At 37.0% G+C, this 27,462-nt stretch overlaps 1 protein-coding gene across 3 annotated transcripts in view; it reads right to left on the reverse strand.

Annotated features, from left to right (window-relative positions):
• ANO3 (anoctamin 3) overlaps positions 1 to 27,462 on the reverse strand; it is a 286,084-nt gene that overhangs the window by 112,390 nt on the left and 146,232 nt on the right. For 2 of the 3 annotated variants that reach the window (XM_053925078.2, XM_053925079.1), the window contains one exon: positions 17,055 to 17,173. In XM_053925078.2, coding sequence (XP_053781053.1) covers positions 17,055 to 17,173 — 119 coding nt within the window. Of the gene's footprint in view, positions 1 to 6,947; positions 7,128 to 17,054; positions 17,174 to 27,462 lie in introns of those variants that run through there. The other variant, XM_053925080.2, reaches the window with a different exon arrangement.

Consider the following 27,462-nt stretch of genomic DNA (forward strand, 5'->3'; position numbering starts at 1 on the left):
GATCATTACAAAATAAAGAGACAGTATTTCTAGAGATAACAACTCAGACGTAATTGCTATTACGAGTTCAGAGTTTTCTTTCTCTCATTCTCTTCTCTCACCAAAATAGAGATGTGAACGCACGTGTGTATGCATATGTCATACACTTAATATGCAACACATAATGCAGCAACACGCAGAATTTTACGTATACGGTTATAAAGTCTGTTCTTATTCAACCACATACTACAGATCTCTACAGTAATCAGGACTCGTTCAGTTCCAAATGACAGAAATCCAACGCAGACCACATCATCTTAACTTCCCCTCAATCTGGAAAGGCTTTTTCTGCTTATACAGTAGAAAGTATTCACCTCTCTACCTCTAAAAAGCCCAGAAATAGAGCCAGGCAGCTTCCAGAACAGCAGGTTTTGGAGATTATTCGAATGCAGCTGTCAGGGTTGTCACTACCTCTGCTATTATATCTCTATTCTGTCTCTGAGTTCTGCTTTTGTTTCTTTTTCTGTTTGCCTCATTACTTCCTTCCAAAAATAACTGCCCCCCTCCCTGTATCTGTAGAGGGGGCATCTTTCTTCAAAGTTCTTGGAGAGCATTCCAGCATGGGATTCAGCTTGGGGGCCTTGTCCAAAACTGTATCTGTCATTACAGATGGAGAATTCTGTTGGCTCTTTTAGCATAGGAAAAGATGGTCAGTTCCACCTGAACCCCAAAGAAAGTCACATTTGGGTAAAACAACAGGAAGAGTCCATTATACATGTCTAATACACAAAGTTTTATCTAATTTTGTTTGAGTTAGGCAAAAAACAATGGCTGTTCCGTGATAGTGCTGAGTTATTTTCATCTTGTGTAAGTGCAAGGAATACGCATGAGATCAAGGATACATAATATCGGGGTTCCCAAAACTTTTACTTGCTTTTTAGGGAGGAGTGTCTGAGGCTTGATGGGTCTCAGCAGCTCAAGTGGAGTCAATCTGCTGAGTCAGGTGTCCCAGGACCAAGGGTGGGAAATGCTACCATTTTATATTCCCATGTTTTATTTATTGTTGTGCCACCAGCTCACTAGTGGATTAATGGTGCAGGTTGGCTATGTTCTATTGCACTTTGAAATAGCTGAACACCATTCTTATAATTATATCATTATTTATTTACCTTCTCCTGAAGGGTATTTAGGCTTGTTTTGCTATATTCTCTGCTATGATTCATAATAATGCAATGAATATCCTTGTTCATACATCTCTGTTAACCTCTCTATTTTATTAATACAAATTCCTAGAAGTAAAATGACTCAAAAATTTTTATTTCTTTTTAAACATGTGCTTACTTACCTTAACGCTTGAAGGCCACACTCAACTGTACTGTACGCAAAGTTGTAATGTTTTCCTAATATCGAGGGTTCATGTTTACTTACTTCACAAGTTCACTGTGAGCTCCTGTGATGAGTCAGGCTTTGTGCAAGGTGCTCACGTAATTACAAAGAAAAATAGCCCATGGTCCTCATCCTTTGAGAGAGAGCAGTTTAATCAGGGAGAAAGATAGGAGGACAAGTAATTACAATTTGGTGTGATTTGTGCCATAGGAGGGGTGAGTGCAGGTGCTTTGAGAGCAAAGATACACTGACTGTCCACAGAGAGAAACAGGTCTTCATTTCTTCATTCAGAAACGATGTACTCTCTTCAACAAACGGTGATAGAACCGGACATCCAAACGCAAAAAAATGAATCAAGACACAGACTTCACACTTCACAAAACTTAATAAAACATGAATCATACACCTAAATGTAAAGTGCAAAACTATAAATCTCCTAGAAAATCACATAGGAGAAAACCTAGATAACTTTGTGTATAGTGATACTTTTCAAGATACAATACTGAAGGCATGATTCATGAAAGAAATAATTCATGAGTTGAACTTCACTAAAATCCTACTCTATGAAAGACAGTATCAAGAGAATTAGATACAAACTACAAACTAGGAAAAGTATCTGCAAAAGACACATCTGCTAAAGGACTGTTATTCAACATTCATAAAGAACTCTTAAAACTAAAAAAACACCCAAAACACTAAAACTAAAAAAACCCCAAAAAACCAAAACCCAAACAGCTTGATGACATATTGGGTCAAAGGCCTTAACAGACCCTTCACCAAAGAAGACATACATATGGCAAATAAACATATAAAAAGATGCTCCGCATCATATGCCATCATCATATATTTAATTTAATATAAACTGAAACAACAGTGGGATACCACGACGCATCTATTAGAATGGCCCAAATCTGGAGCCCTAACACCACCCAATGCTGGTGAGGATGTGGAGCAGCAGAAATTCTCACATGTTGCTGGTGGAAATAAAATAACGGTGCAGCCATGTTGTAAGACAGTTTTGGGTGTTTCTTAAAAACTGAACATTTTCTTACCACATGGTCTAGCAATTGTAATCCTTGGTATTTACCCAAAGGAATCAAAAAGCTATGTCCACCCGACAACCTGCACACGGACGTTTACAGCCACTTTATTCACAACTGCCAACACTGTGAAGCAACCACGATGCCCTTCAGTACGTGAGTGCGTAACCGCTGGTTCATCCAGACAGTGGGTTGTTATGCAGCACCAGAAACAAATGAGTTCCTAAGCCGTGTAAGGACATGAAGAACCCTCAATGCATATTACTAAGTGAAAGAAGCCAAGCTGAAAGGCCAGGTACTGTATGATTCCAACTGTATGGGACTCAGGAAAAAGCCAAACAACAGAGAGAGAGTAAGAACCCTAATAAAAAGATCAGTGGTTGCTGGAAGGGTTGTTGGGGTGGGGTCAAGTGGTAAACAGGCAGAGAACAAAAGATTTTTAGGATAGTGAAATTCTGTGTTTGGTACTATGATGGGTATATGTCATTACACATTTGTTCGAACCCATAGAAGGCACAACACTAAGAGTGAACCCTAAGATAAATGATGGATCAGAGGGGCAGGTTCATCCTCTGTAAAAATGTTACCACGCTTGCAAGTGGTGTTGATCATGGGGAAGCTGGGGCAGGAGGTATGTGCAAACTCTCTGGGCCTCCTTCACAATTTTATTGTGATCCTCAGACCGCTCTGCATTAGTCTTTAAAAAATGATATGTTATTCAATTTTTGAAAAATTAATAGAGAAAGGGAAGTGTGAGCATTCCTTAGTAGAGGAAACACAGGGCATAGAAAAGGGAGAGTGTAGTCAAGATCTGTTAGGGTTCGTAGTGATAGGAGCAATCGGTACCTGGAAGGGCTTTCAAATAACATAAAGATAATTTTTAACATTTGAAACCCACTGCTCTTATGTTCCTATTTTTTATCCTCCCTAATAAACTGCAAACTTTTTTGCGGAGAGGAACTGTATTTTATTCATTTTGCATCTACAATACTTTCTACAGTGCCGGGATGCACGTGCCAGTGCACACACCCACACGATTCGCACACAAGCGCACGACCCGTACAGATTGTGATGGTCTCCTCGGAGTCACAGGTTTTCCTTTTCAATGAAATATTTCAATTTAAGAATTTTATAATAATGAACATTTTACTTACTGCATACAAAAGGGAATAAAAGTCACCTATAATATCACTACAATAGTTGGTTTCTCTCTCTCTCACACATACACAGTTATAATTTTGCTTTCTACCTGCTTTCTTTTTTCACTTCCCTGACATGTCCCCATATCATTATAGTCAATCCTATTGTAACTTTTAAACAACTGCTACCTCTGTGGTTAGAGAGCCAAGTGGTTTCCACATTTTAATGTGGCAAACTGATGTATCCACCTGAACTGCTACCAGGCCTGGCTAAACCACCGTCAGTTTTCAGCTAAATTGCTATAAACTCACCCTAACTCCTGCCACTGACACCTCACTCTCATGTACAGAGTGATCTTATAAAAACAAAAATCTGTTCAAAACCCTTTGAACTTAGAATGAAATACAAACTCCCACCATAGGCCCCCTGCAACATCGTGCCTGCTTACCTCTCTCTCCCCTTTCATTCCGGCCATCCCGGTGGTCAGGCCCTGAGTTCCTGCCACGCATCAGTTTCTCAAATACAGCAAGTTCTTCCCCACTCCAGCCCCTCCTAGGGCAGACTCTATGGCTGGAATGCCTCTTTCTCCCACTCTTCCCTTGGCTGACTTCTCATCTTTCAGTTCTGGCCATTAATACCTTCTGAGAGGCTGCTTTCCTGCTCACCCCAAGTAGCTCCTCTTCCAATGCTTAATGACCCACTTAAAGACAACTGGTGAACAGGTATTTATGTATTGCTTTACTTATTTATTTTGCGACTTCTCCACTGGACTACAAGCTTTGCAAGGGTAGAGATGTTGTGTGTTTTATTCATCGATAAATATTGAGACTGAATATAGATTTTGGCACACGGTAGTCTCTCAAAATGCAGAGTACACTGGAGGTATTAAGTGGAATTTTCAGGCAGTGGTTCTCAAGTGTGGTACCAGCACCAGCAGCATCAACCATTAACGTCAACTGAGAACTTGTCAGAAATGCAAATTCCCTTGTGTAAATAAATGTACTAGAAAGCTGTGGTACATTTACACAAGGGAATTACTACCTGGCCATAAACAAAAAAAGGAAATCTTACTTTTTGCAACAGCATGAATGGACCTGGAGAATATTATGCTAAATGAAATAACCTAGTCAGAGAAAGACATGTACCATATGATTTCACTGATATGTGGAATCTAATGAACAAAATAAACTAACAAACAAGATAAAAGCAGACTCATAGACACAGAGATAAGACTGACAGCTGTCAGAGAGGAGAAGGGTTGTGGGGCTGGGTGAAAACGGTGAAGGGCTTAAGCAAAAAAAAAAAAAAAAAGCACTGCATAGACGCAGACAACAGTATGGTGATTACCAGAGAGAAAGGGGGTGGGGGAGGCAGAAAAGGGTAAAGGGGGGATAAATTGTGATGAAAAGTGACTTGACTTGGGGTGGTGAACCCACAAGACAATATACAAATGATGTAGTGTAGAGTTGTACACCTGAAATACATATAATTCTATGAACCAATGTCATCCCAATATTTCAATGAATTTTTTAGATGCAAATTCTAAAGTCTCAGTAGGAATTACTGTTATTAGAAGCCCTGGAGGCAGAGCCTGTCCTCTGTCTTCAGTGAGCCCTACAGGCGATTCTGATAGAACCAGTTCCACAACCACCGTGGTAAAGTATCTGTGTTGAAACAGAACCACACATACCTTGTTTAAAAGTTGCCACAGCCAAAATTTCTTGGAATGTGAAATTTGAACCTTAAATATCACAGAATCTATCATTTTATTGATTAAAAATGTTCAAAAATAATCTTTGAAATATTTAATCTAACAAATAGTGATAGGTCTGCCTATTAGTTTGCTTTTAAGGTTGTAAAACATCCATATGTCTTATGAACATTAAGAATAATTACACAGCATATATTCTTCCCTGAAGAGTCTTTAAATGGGAAGCTACTTTCATACTAATGGTTGAGTACTAATTGAGTTAAAATCAGGTAAAAGGATGAAAAGTTGTGTTTCTTACTGCTCTCAAGACGGTTCAAACAATGTATCGGTCTGGAGGATTTATCAGAAAATTTGCTTCTGAAGGACATTTTCCTGTAGTGGCATTAGTTGTTTTCTTTAAGGGGGATAATCACTTTCCACGTTTGGAGTACCCTGAAGAAGAGACCTGCCTTGCTGGGCAACGCTATCAGTGGGGTTACCAACAAGACTTCAGACCGGATCCAAAACACCCCAGTTATGTGAGCTGCGCACCTGCAGCAGGGGCGACTCTGAACACCGTCTACTGAGACACATATCCATGGAAAGAATCAGAATTCTTTTAAAAAGTTAAACAAGAACTAAAGAGAAAAAAATATTGAACTTCTATAATGTAACAAGCATTGTTCTAAACTTAGTCTCACTTCATCCAATTCTATTTACTCAAAAGTACAAAAGTTTTTCTGGTTCACCTGATGAAAACCAAAGCCAAGCCTTTCAAAATACAATAGTCTATGACGGAGCATAAACTGTGGGTTTTTTTTTACTGGTTCTCCATGAAATCAACATTTTAAAAAAATATGAGCTTTCATATCCTCTTAGTGGAAGTAATTTACACAGAAAAAATTTAGGTATACCTCTTCTAGGTGACTGATTTTTATATTTAAGTACTATATAAGGAATCTTTAAATACTTACTCTTTTTCTTAAAGAAAATAACACATTTCCATACCACAGATTATCCATTTTTAACCTTAAATGCCTATTTAGAAAATAAACCTCTCACTTCCAAAGAAAAGCAGTTAATATTTTTAAACAAAGACATTAAAATAAAGCCCTCAGAATGGGACAAAATTAGTTTTCTTATCACCTTTAAAACTATGAAAAAATGAAGACAGCAAGTTGACCACCTCTTGTTTTGTTCCCTAGCTTAAATCACAGTTAATTTCATAGTCGTGTTACTTGTTTATTTCAGCATTTATTGGTATGAGATATGCTTCAAGTTTGGATTTTTTTTCATAGATTTTCTACTTTGAAATTATTTACTAAAACATCTTATATAAAAATAATTTTTAAGAACATTTCAAAATAAGTACTTTAACAAGTAATTCTATCTTATACATTTTTGCACCAAGAACTAATTTTAGAGTAGAATTTGTGAATGATTTTTTAATGAAACTAACATTCAAATGAGTTTAAGATTAGTCAGAATTTGAGAGGTGGCATTTGTTTCACATGGAAGACAAACTAATGTTTAAAATATAACCATATAGATCCTCCATTTCTTATTTTTAAAAATAAATTTCTAATATTTTGAAATAACAGATACACTCACTCCCCCATTCTGAAATCAATATCAATGGTTCTTAATTGGTTTCTCTACTGATTTTTAAGAAAACAGAAAAGTAATACAGATTGATGTACTATTAAACATACCACAGTCAGAATTCCGGGTTCAGCTGCATTTGGAATCCTTCATTGCTGACACCAGAGTCTCAAATGACAATCTCCTTTAAAGCCCTGTTCAGCCTGACAACAGCAAGTTCGCTCCTCCACGTCTGCTTTTCCATTAGCCGGAGTGTTACATATTGAATGCTGCGCAAAGCTTCTGACTGGAGGGTTTTTAGACAACTCTTTAAATGCCTTAGTCTGAATAATGACTTTTAAAAACAGACAGCTCATCTCCTTAGAAGAATACCTGTATTTTTTTTTTTTACTTTATTTTAAGGGAGTTAGGAATAGGGTGCAGCAGGAGGTTGCCTTCATGCCTCATTGGTTAATATGTCTATGCGTGATTCACTTAAGTGACGTTTAGTCATGACATGTTGATAATTTTATTGTCAATTTTTAAAAATGTGTTTCACTTTCTTAAGTTATTTGAATGAGTTATGCAGATTAACATACAAGGGAGGAGGCATCTTTCAGTCTGAACCGTAGTGGTCTGGCAAACGAGACTTTTTCATTGGTGAGCCAGGGAAGGTTAGGGAATGTTTATGATAGTCGAGTCAGGTTCACTAGGAATTCCTACTGATTTGTTCAGCTTTTCATGGAAATTGTGCCATTTTCTTGTTCGCTAGAGAAAAGTACAATAAATACAAACCTTTGTAATTTCTGAAAAATCCTGCATCCGTTAAACTGAGATCGCATTATATCGGCACTGGGCTGAATATAATGAAGTGACTTTAATCGGAAAGTGATGAAAGTAACTTTTACGTAAAAACAAATAAATAAATGGAGTCAAGTGTTTCTGCCACCCTCCTCCTCATGGTTAACATTCACTTGAGGAGATGCAACAGAAGGTTACATTTATTTCCGTCGAGAAAGCCTCCACAGGACGACTTGTACCTGGCACTGACGAGCCGCGGAGCTAAGCAGCAGCCACTGGATGGATACGGCCTTGAGTTAGTCAGCAGGCTCAAACACTGATTTTCCAGTAGGCTCCCGGAGTAGGCAATTTTAACTACATGCAATAGCCTGACACTTTTAAACAACCCATGGTAGGTTACTGTAACCCCTGGGTGTAAATTGCCTGCGGCGTCAGGGGATTAATAAAACCATAGAGGTTTCTGTGATGGACACCCACATCTGCAGTCTTGATTTGTATCTTGCAAAAACCTCAACAGCAATGATTTTTTTAAAAAATACCATAAGCATCAGAAGTTATTTAAGAAATACAAGAGTGTTTTATTTTTGTTGACATTCTTTTCCTTTGAGATTAGTGGTAGCTGCTCAAAATATTCGTATTTTGATGAACTTATTTGGTGACATTAAGAAGTCTGCATGCCCATGTGAATGTAGGAAAAGGACACGGGCAGGGGGAGAGTTACAAACAGCAGGGAAGGGGTATTTTATAGTTTATCAAGATCTGAGCACAGGACTCTCAATTCTATTATATTTTATCTTAAGCATAAAGTATCAAGAAAAGTACAATATGCATAGTCCCTAATGTACTCGATCATACCCCAGCAATGCAAACATGTTCTCTACCTGCCTGATATACTTGTCTCATACCTTCTTCGTAGCCCTTTGTCCGTACCTCCATTGTATAGCATCCGGCAGAAGGTCGGTTTGAGTGGGGTGGGTAGGGTAATAATATGGGTGTAATAATTTATAGTTTTAATTAGAACATTTCACCTAAAATGTCATACAGTGTGCTTGAGTGTGATATTGTTATGTTACAGAATTACATGCTTATGATTTTGTAATAAAGATTTTGTAATAAGACAGGGCTGTTATTTGTGCAAGAACATGTATACTGCACGGCACAGAGCTTAACACTGTGTTGGCTTCTGTGCAATTCCTGTTACTGCTTACCCAGCTCTACGATGCCATTATAAGCCTCTATTCCCTCACATATGAAATGTGGGTAAAAATACACCATAGCTTTTTAGAGTTACTATGAGGCTAAAAGAATATAGGTCGCCAACAAGATCCCTGAAAAGTCCTTAATAAATGTTAGCTGTTGTAACTATTTAATATCATCATTATCATTAATGTTCCAACACCCAATCCTGTGATCCTTCTGATACACACATAACGTGGACGGCCTGGTTACCTGGTTACCTCCAGAACCTGGAGACGGGAGATGAGTGAGGGGGCTTTGACTTTCAGTATCTTCGAATGACATTAGTTTTGATCTGACTCCTCTGATTGTCTTCATGTCTAAGTAGTTACAACATCAATGCAATGGGAGCCTATATTGATCAAATGTATAAATATCAAGTAGAACAATTATCTGTACAATTTAATTGCCATGCTCACACACTCATTTATTGAATTTACTTTCACATTCCATAAACGTGTTTAAACTTCTGCAGACGAGTGTTTGCAGCTCTCATTTCCCAGTTAAGGTCCTCCAGGGAGGCTCAGGAGATGGCTCTCCCGAAGTGAGCTCTTAAGCACTCACGGGGAAAACCCATAAGCCGGTGATTGGGGGAGCCTGCTGCGTGTCTAATTACCAAGATCCTCGTTTCGGGAGAGAGAAAACACGTATGGCATCTTGTTCGTTTTCTGTATCTCTTATGAAATAAGACTAAGACTTCCTAAGTAGACAAGCACATTTCTTCCTCTATAGTTTTTAAGGGAACTAAAAGATCTGCCCCAGCTGATCCTTCCCTCATCTAAATCTACTCTAATAATTAAAACGTCTCCATGCCTTGGTGCCCTAGTATTCTGCTCTACACAGAGCTGTCGGCAGCTGTGGGGTGGGGGCTTTGGTGGAAGAGGTGGGGGTTTTGTGGGGGGTTTTCCTGATTGACAAGAGGAGTTCCATACTGTGTTGCAGATGCAGTTGAAAGTATTTAGTATACTGATTATTATGCAAGTCCAAGGAATATAAACCTTTTCCCTTTTCACTATTTTTCTGAGGTTTAGTATTAAGTTTGTAACAGACTCCTTGTCTGTTTTTATTAGCTTGTTGATACAATTAAAAACAGGTCAATCCACTCCTGGGGTTTGTGAGTTAGCCACACAATTATTAAAGTGCTGAGCTATCTACTTCAGAGCAATGTTTTAGGGCTTTAGATAGGTATGATTAATGTATGTGAGTATATTTCTTACATTAACTATTGAGCCAAAGTCAGAGAAGCACAGGGTTCTGGAGTCAGAGACATGCTACAATCCAGCTGTGTTCCTGCCCAGCTCAGAAACTGGGCTAGAAACTGACCTCTCCAACCTTACTTTCTTCATTGGTAAAATGAGACCACTACTGCTTACTCTCATTGAGTTACGAGAATTACCTGAGATGATGCACACCAAGTGCTCAGCCACAGCTTCTGGCGTATAAGTGATCAATCTGTACTGGGGGGGCTCACTGAAGTGCTACTTACTATGGTGACCAGACTAAAGAGGTAAAGTCCCGAATTGCTCTTGTCTTGCCAGTGCAATAAAGTAGTAAAGCACCTTTGGAGAACAGAACCATCTTATTTTAAAGCTTAGCTTAGGCATTTAGTAGCTATGCAAAATTTTAAAATGGGAATGATAATATGGTAATACTTATGAATTAAATTTAAGAAAACATTAACACTATAAAAATTCTTAAATTGTAAGCATTTTCTCAGTGAAAAAGAGCTGAAGATTTGTACACAAGTGGTATCAGGCTTCACATACTGTTTTTGTAACCTACCTTCTTACATAACCGTACTGAGGGGGGTTGGTTGTTTTTCAACTGCTCTGTCTGAGGGCAGTTCTATTTTTAATGTCATCTTTTATTCTTGAACATTTAAATGCTTTAATCCCTCCCATTCCTCACAAATTACAGTGTGAGAAACATCCTTAAACATAATTATTTGGGATAACATTTAATTATATTCTCTGGATAAATTCCTAGAGTGGGTCTGGGTCAAAGAGCAAGATTATTTTAAGGTTGGTAATGCTTATGGTCAAATTGTTTTCCAGAAAACTTGGATCAATATACACATCTATGAGCAAGAAATAGAATGAAAAGTTTATAGTGTAAATTCTGGATTTTATTTTGTGTTAAAATGTTTTCTAATTTGGTTTAAAAAGCATTCCTTACATCTGTATTTCTGCAATTATTAGTACTGCTTATTATTTTACATGTTGAAATTATATTGTTTTTCAATATTTTTTACTCTTGAATTTATTAATTATATTATTATGATATCTTTGCAGATTGAGAATATTAACCATCCTTACATACTCGTATATTCCAGTATATCAGCTCATTACCAAATGTTAAGTTTATATCTTACTTTAAATTTGATTATAATTTTGATACTGATTAGTATGGAAACACTCAAATCTATTAAGCATTCCACGATTAATTTTAGTGCTGATTTGCAAAATCCATTTTAAAAAGTCAATTTTTAAAAATTGTGTGATTTAAAAAATGTTTATTTTTACATATTAATTTTGAATTTAACACCTATTGAGACCTTAAGTTCTTGTTATAAGATGTGAGGTGGGCATCTAAAATGTTTCAACCCCCTCTGAGTAACCGACCAGGTTTTGTGAGACACTTGCACATGTTTTGAAGGACCAACATTTCGTACCTGATTTGCCTCTGCCGTCACACACACACGCACGCACTTTTAAAGTTAAGCAATTCACAGACAATGTGGGATGATTCTGGAAAACCTTATACTAAATCTTCTGGAAAATACACACTAGAAGCAATGAAATGGCACAAGGGGAGGGAGGTGCCTCCAATGATCACAGGCGGGAATGTGTCCCCTCGGTATCACAGACTCTGCTGACCAAACCAGGCATTTCTCTGGGCTGTTGGAGAAGGAATTTTCTTAATACTAGGCAAGACGATAAATGTAAACACTGGCCAAAATATTAATAAATCAAGAGAATGTGCTGTATGTCCCATATTTTACATGAAAATCAAATACTAAGGTATCATTGCCCATAATGATATTACTAAGCATAAAAATGTATCATTTTAAGTCCTAAAGTTAGCAAAGTATTAACATTTTTCTTTAGGAAATAACTACCTCAATAAATTCAGATAATTAACATTTGATTTCATACATAATTTTATCAATTAAAACAGCCATATGGGGTCAAGTTTAGTCCTTTATCTTGTAGCTCATCATCATTATCCCCCAATTGCCAAGAAAAATATGCACATACAGGATATTAATCCCTGTACATAATACAGAGGTAAAGAGCCATGAAGGTAAATACAGGTGTTGCCAAGGCCCACGTGAAAGATACATTATGAAAGGCCACAGAGCCAGCTCCCTCTCACCTTCTCCTCCAAATGATCAGTGTCTCCAGTCTTAACAGAAAGTTATTCCTGTTACTGAGTTAAAGCTGAACACCATCTGCCAATGCCAGTTTACACAATCAAGTTGAATGGCCTTGAGATTTAAATTTAATGAACTGCTAAAATATTCATGCTAAGATTTTCCTAGTCCATAACCTCTTTTCTGTCTAATTTGATACCAAACGTTCTGTAAAAGGAGACATCACCATCATTTGGAATATAGATTTATATTCTCGGATTCATTATTGGCAACATCTGTAGTTATTGGTGGCACCCCAAGAGACGGTGGTACCCCAAGAGACAGTGGCACCCCAAGAGACAGTAGCAGCAGCAAACTCTTCATGAAGCAGAAATCATGGATTCCGCTTCACAGGTTTAGTTTTTCTAGCTTAGACTAACTGTAGACAGTCACCCACTGTCCACATCTAGGGGCTCCAGCTGGGAGGTAGAGCGTGGCTCTTTGACGGAGAGAAGAATTTGCTTCTGAGGATCATCCTGTTGACGTCAAGTGTTATTCACAGTGCTCTCTATATTACTACGACAGAGAAAGGCAATTATGTTTTAACCCAAACTATGTTAAAAACAATCCCTCTATACTCAAAACTTTGCTTGCAGATAGCCCAAGAACTCCAGTTTATAAATTTGTGAAATCGATTATTTTCTTACATTACAAATTTGCTTTCTGGATTTCTATCCACCAAGGTGTGAGAGAACTTTTTGTCAAAATGTTGAAAGGAAATAATAAAAAACTTGCCTTTAAAAAATTAGTTCATTATTTTTATTGGATGTTTGTGACTGCTGTTAACTCTATATACAAATATAGTCCAATTAAATGCAATCTTGGAATTTTGACCTACTTTAATGTTATTACAAAGAAAGCACTTTTGTAGAGTTTTAGAAATGGTAATTTCAAAAAGTTTTAGATAGGTTGCCTAAATACCGTACAATTTAGGTTATGATATTTAAATATACTTGGGTTCTACAGAATTAAATGGATAATATGAGTATGATGTGAACAACTCAGAGACAATTTTGCAAATATTCCCAGTAACTGATGAAAAATTCACTTTTTATTAGCAATCACTGATACCAGCCAACATGCCATCTTTTAACATTTATGGTTGTCTCCATTAGCTATTGCTGAGAAACAAACCCTCCCCAAACACTTTTTGTTCAGCTCAGGATTCTGTGAGTAGGCTGTGTCAGGGGGACTTTTGCATGGGTCTATGTCTCCTGCTCTTCGTCACTGAGTTTTCTCATGTTTCTGCCTGAGTTGGGCGGGCAGCTAGGCTCACCAAGCTCTGGCCACATGGTCTCACCGTCCTGCAGAACAGCTCTGACTTGTTCGCATGGTGGAGGCAGAGTCCCAAGAGGAAGAGTGTGAGTGCCAGATCCTCAGAGTCTAAAGTTCCGCACGGGCACATCCTCCCTTCCACAGCAGTCTACGGGCCAACACAAGGCCCCAGGCCAGCTTCAGCGTTTCTCACCTCTTGATGGGAGGAGCTGTAAAGTCTCATTGAAAGTAGAGTGGACGCAGCAAAAAAAGAAGTATGGCCAATTTTCTGTTTTAATTTAAAATGTCTTTATTCATTGATATGGTAAGAACTGTCCCCTACTAATAAACAATAACATCTGTTTTTCAATCTGGCAAGCTTAACTAGGAAATTCATCTGTCTTTTTCTTTCATATTATGTGCTGACATGATATAGGAAGCAGTACGCAAGAATCAATTCAATAGGCATTATTAAACAATTTCACACAGATGGGGAATTTTGGATAAATGGTTAAAGTTACAGATGAATATTTGATGTGGGCACACAGATAATCCGTACACACCAATGAACTTGACAAAAGATGTGTTTGTTTGCACTCATTTCCAGTAGCCAACTTGCTTTTTGTGAATCTTCAGATACCCAATGCCAAGTCCTACAGGTCCTGGAGAAGCATTTTCTCTTTTTGAGTTGTCTCCAACTGATTGCTTTTCTGTTTTTGTAGTATGTTTGTTCTTTCAGTGATTCCATTGTTTTCAGTTTCTTCTTTATGTTCTTGGGTTTTTTTTTGTCTTTTTCAGGGTCTTATGGTCAATTTTCTGTCTACTACAATGCTGCTGATATATTTAAATACAGCGTCTATTATAAAAAGTCAGGCCAGCTAAATCTTGACTTATCCTATATTTAGTGTCATCTCTAATTTCTAGAGCTCTTAGCTTTCTCCATTTATATGCCTGTATCTGAACTGCATCCCAGCACCTGAAGAGCAAAACCTGCTCTCTGTTTGCCATCTCTCCCTGTCCTATAGTGCCAAGCTTAGAACATAGTAGCTTCCAAACAAAGAAAAAATATGTCTTACTACTTTATCAGTATAACATCATTACATTAGATCTCAATATTGCAGATGTTTTTCCATCTTTAAAATATTAAAGAATTTTAGTGTAGTTAAATAACACATGGTAAAATTAATAATCTGAAGCAAAATATTCTGAAGATACAATTTCTTGTTCTGATATTAATTCCAAAACAATCTATAGTGCCTTACCAATACACTTAGCTTACTAAATTATCAGAAGCAGTAAACGCATGATCAAAATAAAAGTTCACCATTGAGATTCAAAATCATTCCGAAAATATTTACACTAAAATATGCATGCAGGTTTAACACTTTCCCCTTAATTTTATATTCTGAAGTTCAAGTTCAGTCCAAGTGAGATTTGGGAAATGACTATTGTTGAGCAGAAATGAAATGGAGGGTATCATTCGTGGCACAGGGTAAATTCTAGGGAAGCACATATTCAAATTTTATTTAATCTCAGTTCATTTTCTAATTATTCGAAGTACACTGTACTTGTCTTCCTGTTGGGGATATAGGTATCTTAAGGAAAAACATCTGTTTTTCCTCAATTTTTCTTATACTTCCTTCTTTCAGGTCACTCAGAACAATGCTTCACAGACAATAGACTCTCTAGACATCCACTGAGTTGACCATCTACAGAGGCAGACAGAACACACACAGGGAGACCAGCCCCTGGTTTGTGAATACCCCAAGAATCACAGGCACTGAATAGTCACCCCTTTAAACAAAACCAAACAAGAATGAGTACATTTGGCACAACATTTATCCCTTCATGTATTTATTAAAGTTTGGCCTCTTTTATAATAACATTTAAATTGTGCCATATTTCTTCATTAATGCTTTGGCAGTGACTAAAAAAAGGATTTGTGAAATTAATCCAAGTCAAATCAGAGCAAACATTACAGAGAATGTGATGTATGAGGTCTGTCCAGAAAGGATCCAGCCACAGAATAGGAAAAACAGAGACATTTATTGAAGAAGATACAAGATACAAGAAACATTGTACATAGGACAATGACGCCTCAGTCCCCTTCAAAGTAGGCACCTTGGGACCTCACACAGTTCTCCCAATTGCCATCAGCTGCCCTGTCGTATTTTCCTGAATCTCATCAAAGGTCTGCAATCTCTTCCCTTTCAAAGGTGATTTTAATTTTGGGAAAAGCCAGAAGTTGCAGGGCACCAAATCTGGTCTGTACGGGGGCTGAGTCACTTGGGTGGTTTGATGTTTTGCCAGAAAACTCTGTGATCATATGATGTATGTGCAGGCGCACTGTCGTGATGAAGCTGCCTATCACCAGTTGCCCACAGCTGTGGCCTTCTGAATCATCTGAATAGTTTTCAGGAGGAACGTTCATGCTCAACACAAAATTTGATGCAGATTCGTTCCTCTACTCACCCAGTTATTTTAAATGCAACAACCACAGAGTACACATGCTCACTTAATGGCGTCTACCACCCCCACTGACTAGTAAAGTGAAGTTGTCGTTGTTCACACATGCACATTCCAGTCCACTCCCCTTGGCTGCCAGGTTACATCCATGTTGTTCCAACTGTTCTCATTACATTAACAATGGCTGGACTTTTTCCAGACAAATTTTGTATTCACAAGTATGATTATTAGCCATGCAGTGACAATAAAAGCTGTCTGTCATTCCTTGTATTAAACTGAAAATTTTACAAAGGCATTCCTATTTTAAGCAATAAAAAACAAAAACAATGAGCTTGAATTGAGCCAGGATTAGTGTTGGAACACATCAAAAGGGTTTTGGACAACCACACTCAGATGCTTTGAAGAGTCTGATTTCGAGAGATGGTGTGATTGCTCAAGCGAGGATTTTTTTTAAACTGAGATTTATCCTGGTTACTCACTGTTAATGAGCTATAGTTTCAGTGAGATATTATCAGCCTCCAAGTTGTTGTAAAAACCTGCTATATAGTCAGCTTTCACTGTGCTCCGGATAATTTCATATGGTTAACTCAGGTAGTCGGCAAAGAATTTTGTCAAGCAGACAATGTGTTTCTGACTTTATAGATAGGTAAAACAAGGCTGAGAGAGTTTAACCTGCTCAAGTTAACAAAATTAGTAAGTAAAGGAACTGGAATTCAAAGCTGGGTCCATTTGATATTAAAATTCATGTATTCATGAAACCATGCTGGCTTTCAAAAAACATGAAAAATGGTGGAATAATGGGAAAATTATTCCATTTATTCTTCTTTAGGTCCCTTCCCTAAAGAAGATATTACTAAATAATTTTATATTTCAGATTTTTAAAAATTCTGTTGCATAATAAAAATACTGTGATAACTACACATTACTTTTGAATTTTGCAACCTTAGAAATGTCTATTAAACTGTGGGTCCTCATACTCTCCAGCATAATGTAGATTAGTGTTGAAAAATTAAAAGTTTTTAAAAGTTATAGCCTTCAAGTGGCTTATTGATAGTTTAATTTACATTACCTTTGGCAATCTTCTCTTGGATTCAGAATTATCTTTGGGAACAAAATCTTTAATGAGTCGGGAACGGTCATAATTGGCGTGCTCTGATTCATCCAAGTAATCCTTATCTTTTTCTAGGGCTACAAAAGAGAAAAAGATAATTATATCCATTTTTATCCTTTTTAATTTTCTGTCTCTTTACATGTACTAATCTTGCCTTTTTTCATATTTTTCCAGCACTCAGCCACGTATAATTATCTTAGGACCCATCCACCTAGTAAGCCAAAAAAATTAACAACATGAAAGCTTGCCTGTGAGTGGGTTAATACGGACACTAAAGTAACTTTCATAAAAATTACATGCATCTCTGGTATTTAATGTGCTTAAACTTTTTGAAAATAAAATTGGAATTATGTACACTTTACTGGACACCATCTTTTTGAACTTGAAGTTAGAGATATTTGTAAAAATTCAATATCAAGAGAGAGTACATACAAATATATATATATATATATATATATATTTGTAAGAATTCAATAGATTTCTGAGCATTCATTTGATTAATTAAAAGCTGTGTACATTTGAGAACTTATTTTCTTAAAAAGTTGTAAAGTTTTATAAATGTGAATTTGATGTAAGGGTGTAAGAAGTCTGAGAAACCATCGAAGAAATGCTACCATACATTACAAGAAAGATATAAAAAAATAATGAACAAGCTACAATCGATGTAAAAGAGTCTAAAGCACAAAACCTCTGTGGGGGCTGTAAGAACTGTTGACACACTTCACAAAATTGACATTCCCTGTGTTACAAATGTCTCTTCAAATTAAAAAAATAGATTCATATATGTTGAACCTTTTTCAAATAAATGAAAATCTTATGGAGACGCTTATTTTTAAAAAACTATTAATAAACTATTAAACACAAATTCTGACATGGACAACTATATATAGTGCTTTAAAGAGTTCAATCACTTGACATAGGATTGTGACAGAAAAAAGACAGAAAAAACAGTTTTGATTATAAAACATACATGAACATCTTTATTAGGAAAGCTTAAAATCTGCTATAATGTGTTAGGCCATATAAAGCTAGTAATAGCAGGTTTTTAGCACTGGTATGAACTAAGATTGGACAGGTCACACCATGTTTTAGGATATAATTATTAATTATGTTACAGTGCTCTAGGCATTTAGGGTTGTACCTTCACCTATTAATATAGCTAACACTGACCAATGGCTAACATTTACTGAGGACTAAGAGCCAGAAACTTTACAACATTATCTTCTTCAATCCTTACAACAACTCTACAAAGTGGTTATAATTTTTGTAGCAGTGGAGAATACTAACCCAACCCACCATTCCTTTGACATTGTTTCTGTCAAGGGCTGATTCTGACTAACATGTAGCTTGTAGATGAACAGCATGTTTATGTGAGAATCCTAGTAACTAACTTCAAAAGTTACGGACTCCGATATTCAGCCATGCCAGATCTGAGAGATTTGCTGACCTTTAACAGGAAAGCCAGGAAGATGGAAAACCAGGATGACGAAAACCAGGACGGCGTACACAAGACCATCACTTGACCAGTTGTGAGCTCCTTATCAGAGTGGACTATGCTGGGCTTCATGTAGAAAACTCTTCAGCCCCCTCCCCTTGATCTCATTGTTCTGCCTTTCCTCTCCCTCCTTATAAACACCCACGCCTGCACTGAGAGGTTAAGATGGACTTTAAGACATGAGTCCCCCATCTTTTCCGGTGACCGGATAGTTAAATAAATCTCTTTCATTTACACCAGCATCTGTCTCTTGAGTATTGACTTACAAAATGGCAGGCAGCTGGATCTGCATTTGGTTACATTTTTTACTTACATTTAATAATAAACTCAGGCATCTGCCAATTACGTAGCATGCCAAAGTCACTACATCAGCAAGGGGTGCATTCCGACTTGAAACACATCAGGATCTGACTTCAAAGCTGTTTGTGAATAAACGATAATGTCTCCCCTAGATTTAGGTAAATTACACTTCCTTCAGTCAATAATTATTTATGAAACACCTACGACATGCCAGCCATTCCTTTAAGAGTGGGAGTTCTAGCAGCAAACAGAACTCTGCCATCATGAAACATCCAAGTAAGAGCAGAAAAACAATATAACAAATTAAGTGAAATATTAAGTGTGCTTTGCGATCAGTGCATTGGAGAAAAAACAGAGCAGGGAGGAAAGATGCCAGTACAAAAGGTGAAAAATATTGTAGTACAGACATGGTAGTAACTTCTGAGCAAAGGCCAGATACGGTAAAGCAGTAAGGAGAGTGATGTAGCAGAATGAGGACTAATATTGGTTTTAGGCAACCCGAGTCAAAATCCTAGTTATGTCATTTATTAGCCTAATGACAGTGGGTCACTTATAGTTTCTTAATCTGAAAGTTGGAAATATTAAATCCTTTCATTCCAAGGAATAAGAAGGACAATATATGTGACTTGAAAACATTAGGTACTGAAGAAATATATATTCCTTTTCTTTAGCCTTTCTTTAAATTCACAATTCTAGTGTTTAGGAATCTACCAAACAAAATATATAAAGTACGGCTAATAAAAAAGACATTTTCCATTTTAAAGCCTAAGAGGATAGGACACAAAGTAATTACCTTTAGTATACCAAGGAACAATTTAAAATTTCATTGTAAATCCCTTCTACATTCATCAATACTATGATTTATGATGCAAAGTTGATTTGAGTGGGAATCCACTAGGTCTTCTACATTTTGTTTGTGAACCAGCATCAGCTGAAAGCTCAAGGGGACCAATCAGTACAGCAGGCCATTGTGTTTGCAACATAAAACTCAGGCCCGTCTCTGGAAGTGTAATGTTAATAGTCACATTATTACAGCTCAATTATTCTTCTTTAGTACAATGCCATTTATTTCGTTACTTTGTTACATTATATTATAACTGCTGGAGCATCTGGAAATGGATGAGGTAACTTTTGGACAATGCTAAATATGCATGAGTGATCTTTTTAGTTGGCCTCCATTCACTTGTAATTCTGCAACCTTCCCACCGCTAACACAGCTGCCAGAGTAGTTGAGGCTGAAGATTAAAATAATAATCATAATGGCCTAAGATTATGGTCATAGGTTATAATTTATATATTACCTCCAACATATACTCTCTCATTTGCATCTAACAAAAGTTCGTAATTCAGTTCTGCTCAAACAAGCTTTACTTACATTATAATAAGGAATCAAACCATATTATTGATATCACAAGTCAGGAAACTGAGGCACAGATAGTGTACAGTTAGTAATAAAGCTAGTACCTGAAACTGTTATCTTTGGACTGCTAATACATTCCATGATGTTTAAAATTATTATTTCACCAAAGTTTCCTGTAAGGAATAATTCTAATGGTCCGTTCATGGACTACTCGGTGGTTAAAAGGTGATAATGTAGATCCAGGTCTATTCTTTGTACTTCCTTTGTTGCTGACTCCTTCCTAACACTGTCATTGTTCTAAAGTCCTGGCACTAGTCCGTCACAGAGAGGAGCTGAACTTGGTAAACCCCACCGCTAAACAAATCCTGCAGATAAATTGCTTTCTGCTGTGGCACCGTCTAAATCTATTCACGCGCATCCTTCCAAACATTCCCCCAGTTGTCATTATCCAGCTATCCTTGAATAGATAGTGTCTGCTAGGCAATGTGAATAAGACAGATATGAAGAACACTTATCATCACTTAGTGAACTGAGTGTAAATAAAGTCATATCCAAAGTGCTATGATAACAGGAAGGAGGAAGCATATAAATGACTTTGAGTATTAGGGAGGATTAAGGTAACAGCAATGTTAAAAAAGCATTCTGCTACTTCTTAACAGTGATGATTTTGGGGTCTTTAAATGCTCTACAAAAAGGATTTTCCCACTGAATTTAAGTGAAAATAAGGAACATAATCAAATTAGGTCCTGAGTGAGAAAAACAAGAACGTACTGATTCCTAACAGGTGAGAAAAATCACAGCGATGAAAAACATCATAGATCTCAAGGTAATGAATTCTACAGCAGACTGTCCAAAGGTATGTGTGCCAGTAACCTCTTTGTCTTTCATCCATTCATCTGGCCTTTCGCTGATCCTAGAATATGCTTTGAGTGCCTACTACGTGCCAGGTACTGTTCCTGATTCTGGGCTACAGGCATCAACGAGATTGACAAAGTCTCTGTCCTCTGGACACAGAAAGAGGGAGAAAAATAAATCACATAATTTCAATAAATCACATGATAATACTTACGTATTATGAATAAAAGTAAATCAAGATTAGGAGACACAGAGTCAAGCTTGTATGAATTCTCTTTCTATCAGTGTGGGGCCCTGGGGTAAGAGAAAATGTATTCTGAACAAGGAACAAAAAATATGCATTGGCTGTAGCATTCGAAATAAAAGGAAGCATTAGGACATGGCCGAGAGGGGCCAGGCCCGGGTATCCTATAAGACCTTAGGAGCCACAGTAAGGAGTTTACACTTTAAATGTAATGGGGAATGTGGAGGGATTTGAGTAGAGAAATAATGAGATTTAGATTTCCTGTACTAAAGCTTCCTGTAACCGCTGTTTGCAGAGCAGACCATCAGGAGGCAGGAGTTGGAGCGGAGACCAGTAAGGAGTTGTTTACTGCACTGTCTACCAAGAGCTGGAGGCAGGCTGGCCCAGGGTGTAGCAGTGGGTACACCACTTGTAGCAGAAAGTGGTGAGCAGTGTCAGATTCCAAATATAACTTCAGAATTGAGCCCAGATGACTTATTTAATGTGCTCAATAAACAATTGAAAAGATTTCCCGTGACTATAGGGCGGTCATAACTGGAAAACAGTGTTATTTCATTGCAAGTCCCTCATTTCTATAATTCTTAAATAAACTCACATTAGTAGAAAGTCCTTGTTATACCAAATTAATAAGAAATATTGTTGGTGAAAGTAATCAAATTGGTGGGAATTATCTAATGCTACAGAACAAAAGCAGAATTACCATGTATTCATATGACCATAACTGTTTTAAGACCAATGAAAACTTCACCAATCTAGACTATTACACTTACAGAAAGCAAACAAATGTCTTAACTGTCTAATATAAACCCCTTCCGGAGGGAGCTGTTTCATAACAGTTGCAAAATGTTAATTGCACCAGATTAGACGACAGATACATATATTGGTTGGCTGGACTCAAATTATGTTGGTTCTAATGAGCCCTACTTATTTCATTTCAAAGTTACCTGATTTTATGGCCCCATGAGTACAGGCAGAATCAAACACGGGTTACCTGTTTATATGAATTTCTCTGTCCTGGTTATTTTCTGGCATTCTAACAAGAAAAAGGGTGGGCGATACATAGTAGCAAGGCTTCTAGGACTGATGGACAAGATTACTGTCACACCAGAAATTCAAATTCATTGTTACATGGATCAACACATTCCAGAATGATTGTGTGTGTGTGTGTGTATGAGTGTATGAGTGTATGTGTGTTTGTGTCTCTGTGGCTGGGAACATGGGGTGAAATGGTTCCCTGGCTCTGTGAGCTGCTCTATAAAGAGCAGAAATAAAGGCTCAGAAATGATAATAAAAAGAACAAACAAAATTCTAAACCTCTCAACCTGATTAGCTTGCTTTAATAGATTATCTCCAGGAAATATTTTACCGTACAGTGTGAGCCCTCAGTCCATCTCTCTGCTCCTCCGGTCCTGGTACTTACTAACATCTGGCAGAGCCAGTGGCCTAAGGACATCACTGACTGCTTTTCACCTTACGGGTCTCGGTTCCTATTGTGGTGAGTAAGAGAGAAGGCAGGCAGGCGTTAAAACTTCCTGAGTCAGAATCTCAGTCTCCCTTGGCTACGAGGCGTTTGCAAAATTATTTATTTCTTAGTGGATGGGTTCCTCTTCTGTAAGAAAAAGGCAGATAACAGTTCCTGACCAAAAGATTGTTATGAGAATTGAGATAATGCACGTAGAGAGTTGTGTAGGAAAAGTTCAGTAACTTATTGTTATTCCACTCTGCCGTAAGAATCACATTTTGATTATAATAGTAATAGCTGGTTAGTGAAGGTATCTCTGAGACTAGCAGAATCTGGTGTTGAAAGATAAGCTTAGTTACTGCATAAAGCAATGAACAGATATCTGTTGAACCTCTATGATGATGTTCTTGCTAGGAGCTATGGCAAAGTTGTGCCTCTTCATTTAATTCTACAATCTTGCAAAGTATGAATAATTAATCCCAATTTACAAATGAAATTACAGAGGCTCAGAGAGGTTAATAATATGCCATAGTCACACAGCTAATAGGAACAAGAATGGAGATTTGACCAATGTCTGGCTGGGAAAACAGCATACTACAAATCTAGTTGTACAACCAAGGAGGAAATTCCAGCTCTGAACCAATAAACTAGGAACAGTCCTTCCTCTATAGCTCTAATTCTGAACAATGAGAAATATCAATCCTCAACGAAATGCTGAAGACCTACAGTTCACTCTGCCACAGCATTAATATTCTCATTGGCATTTCAAATAAGTTTACTGTAAAAAAAGAAAAGCCATTGATTGGATACATCAGTCAGTTTGGTGATAACTACAGTCAGCTACAGCTTCATTCTCATCTTCATTATAAAAATGAAGACCTCATATGTACATGTTTTAAAGCCTTAAAAAGATGTGATATTTCTCTGAATTGAATAACTGATAGGACGATGCTGGGAAGTGCTACACTGTTGAGTATGAGATACAATGCCTGGAGAGACCTAAGTCTGACACACCCGCAAGTCGAGTGTGTCAAATGACTGAGATATACCGAACTAGAATTAAGGGGGGAAATGGAGATAGGGCACCAAATTATATTGAGCATTTGGAGAAACCGGTAATATCTGTGGTGGCAAGTTGTGAAAAACAAGCAGCCTGGGACTGAACAGGCCAGTCTGCACCCCTGGAATGACTGCTGGGCTGTGGACGAGCACTGACGTGGGAGAATTATTAGTGAACGGTGACATGCACACTGTACCGCATTATGAATATTCCGGACAAGGTTTTTATTCTTTGTTTTACCAGAAAGTAACTAACAATAGTAACCTCTTTCCGAGTTAATTACTATAGCAAAGGCCTTTGTATTCTGAGTGTATTTGTTCTGATTAAATGTTCTTTTTGACATTTTATATGAAATGAATCTGCTGGTGGTTGTCTTCTTTTAGTTAGGAAACTTAATGAGCCTGCACTGCTTCTCTGACACATGCACACAAAAAAAGAGTATTATAAGAACCATGACTAATTTTCTTTGTTAAAAATTGTAAAAAGGTACCTTAACAATGTCCTCATAGAAAAACCAAGATAGGGGTTTTATGCTAGAAATTTTTAACCCTGGCTACATGTAATATTTACATGGGGAATACCTAAGACCACTGGCATCAGTTGCACTCTCCAAACCATTTAAAACTGATTCTCTGGAGCTGGGGCCCAGGGAGCTCTAGAAGCTCCTGCGTGACCTGAACGTGGAGCCAGGCTGAGAACCCTCGTGGAGGCAATGGAGCCAGGCCACCAATGCGTTCACCAAGGAGAACTTCATCTATGCAGGTCATAAATAAATTCACTCCCAAGTTGTAAAATAAGTTTGGAGGGAGATTATTATCACTTTTTGATGAAATCTGTCTTTATTGTACTTGTGTTCAATTTATTAATCTGAAAAGGCCCAGCTCAAAGGCACTGATCATAGGCAAGCCCAGCAATTGACAGGTTTTAATGTAAATCTTGCTCAACTAAAGGAAACCTCCTGCAATAATAGAGATAGGCCCCAGAGGCAGCTGAGTAAACTTGTCGTTGTTATAGGAAAAATAAAGAAAATGTTATATTGCCTACTAATGGATTATCAGGATAGAACCTTTCAGTATCAGTATTATTCCAAATGCTAGGTAACTATCAACTAGTTTCAAATTTCAGTTTTTGAAAACTATTTAAAGATATGTGTGATATTTTGATTGAAATATGAGCATTTTTTCTATTTATCAAAAGTTCTGATGTAAATATTTTTCTTTACACATTCTTATCTATAATATTTTAGATGCTGTCTACAGAAAAAAAGAAAGAAAAAACAAACAGCAAGAAGAATATAACAACCACAAATAAGCTCACCGTGTAAAAATTCCATTAGCTAGCATACTGACATATTTCTTTCTAGTTCTTTCCAATACATTTAAAGTTAGTAATTAAAATAAGAGGTCCACATTTATATTTAAGTTGTTTTTCCCCTCTATCAACATGTACAAATGTTCAAAAAATTTATTAACAGCTATGTGATACTCTAGCATGTAGATATTTTACAATTATTTTAACTACACCCCTATTAGAATAATCAATTTGCTTCCATTTCTAAGTTTGATCATTACCATAAACAAAGCTATGAGAAAAGAGGTATGTTTTTCATTTTTTGATCTATCTTGGAATAGATTTTTAGATGTTAAAATAAATGTTCTACAGGTTTTCCTCATTTGGTCCATACAGTAAAGCAACTCATCAAAGAGCCATTTATCAACTTGTTGATAAAGAAGCAGAGTTGAAAATAGCTGAATAAATTTTAAATTTGTTTGTTCATTGTTCCTTCCTCTAAAGACTTCATTACCATGACACTAAAATAACTTTTGAAAAGTAAAAGCATGCAACACTTTTCTAGAGAATAAATTCTGACGGGAGAGTGTTGACTGAGGGAGTAGCTTAGCCCAGAGTTTGTGCAGAAACGGGAGGAGCATATCTCCTCAGTCAAATCCTAGAGGTGTCTGGACTCAAACTGGCAAATGTACAGGGGCCAGGAGTGAGGATGAACAATGAAAACATGAAGAAAGCTGAAAACCTGACAACAGACCCTGCAGAAACCAACCTTTTCTCTAAGGAAATTCAAAGTGAGAGAGCAGTTAATGTGGGACTGCCACTTTACAGTGAGGTTCTCAGTCTGACCTGGGTGGGGCATCTGTGCAGTAGCTTCTCAGCCATTCACTGGAAAGTTAACTCTGTCAGTTCCTGGGACATGTCCATGTATCCAAAACCCTGAGTTAGCCTTCCTGTTCTTTTAATCTTAAATGTAAACAAGCAACTGAAGATCACAAATTTTAGTAAGCTCTATAGCCTAAAAGAGAATGACTAATTTAAATAGGCAGACAAACTGATCCTTGGAAAAATAGGCTAAAATTTAAAGAGCAAAGAAAACCTTAAGACAACCACAAATAGCACTGGAGAGATTAGAGATCTAGTCCTAAAATAAAATAGCATGCTCTAAAAGTTACATTCTAAAAATATTTTAAAAACCTTGGAAATTAAATAACATATATGATTTTATAGCACCCTCCTCTCCCAATACATGTGTAAAGGTATTTTGAAGAAAAATTTAGGGAATCTCCCAGATCTAAGACAAAAATCAAAACCGCAAGATAAAAGGAAATATTTAACTTTTAATTGGACCTCCAGAAAGAGAGGAAGGGAAAAACAAAGGGGCATAATTGTGGGAAAATCATACAGAAGTGAAAAGGAGTTCTGAGACAAACTCAAAGGATATACAACCTCTAGAGCAGGACAGATTAAAACACACACATGTTTACACATACACACACTTCCTCATTGGGCTGTAGAGTTTTATAACACAAAAAGCAAAGATAACAAAATTGTACATAGAGGAGAAAAATATCAATTGCAAAGAGGTAAGATCGAAACAGCAGTAACAACAGATGCTCCATAACAGTCTCCAAATTTAAGAAAAAAAAGACTTTTAACCTAGAATTTTATGGCTAAGCAAATACCAATCAATAATAAGAGCTCACTGAAGTCATGTCAGATACACAATCACTTAGAAAGTTTGCACATCACATCAACTTTCAGAGGTAGTTGCTTAAGGACATACTCTGAAAAAAATGAGAATGAAAACTAGCAAAAAATAATAAGTGTGACATTAGAAACTGGAATCATCCTCTAATCCAAAGAAAAGTCAATGGAACCAAAAATTCCTTAAAGAAGAAGATTGAGATGATGGATATAAAAACAAGGAACTCAAACATAATGAAAATATTTGGAAAAAAGGGTATTTTTGTTCTCCCAAGAAGAAAACAATGTCAGATAATCTAGGATAACAAAAATTTGTGGTATAAACAATGAAGTAAGTATAATGTATGATTTTGACTATTTGATGGAGGGTTAGCAAGGGGAATTGATTTAACCTTGACTCTAGGAATATTCAAGAGAGACACAGAGGTCATAGCAACTTGGAACTATACTAAAGGAAGTGATACGCATCTGCAGAAGGCATAATTTTCATAGCTATAATATACCTGCCAAGTTAGGAGTCAAGATATACTGTTGAAATGTGATAAAATGTGATATAAAGGTGCAAATATACTATTTACAGTAACAAATTTAGTTGG

Source organism: Desmodus rotundus, chromosome 5 (assembly GCF_022682495.2).
Source record: "Desmodus rotundus isolate HL8 chromosome 5, HLdesRot8A.1, whole genome shotgun sequence".
Taxonomy (NCBI): domain Eukaryota; kingdom Metazoa; phylum Chordata; class Mammalia; order Chiroptera; family Phyllostomidae; genus Desmodus; species Desmodus rotundus.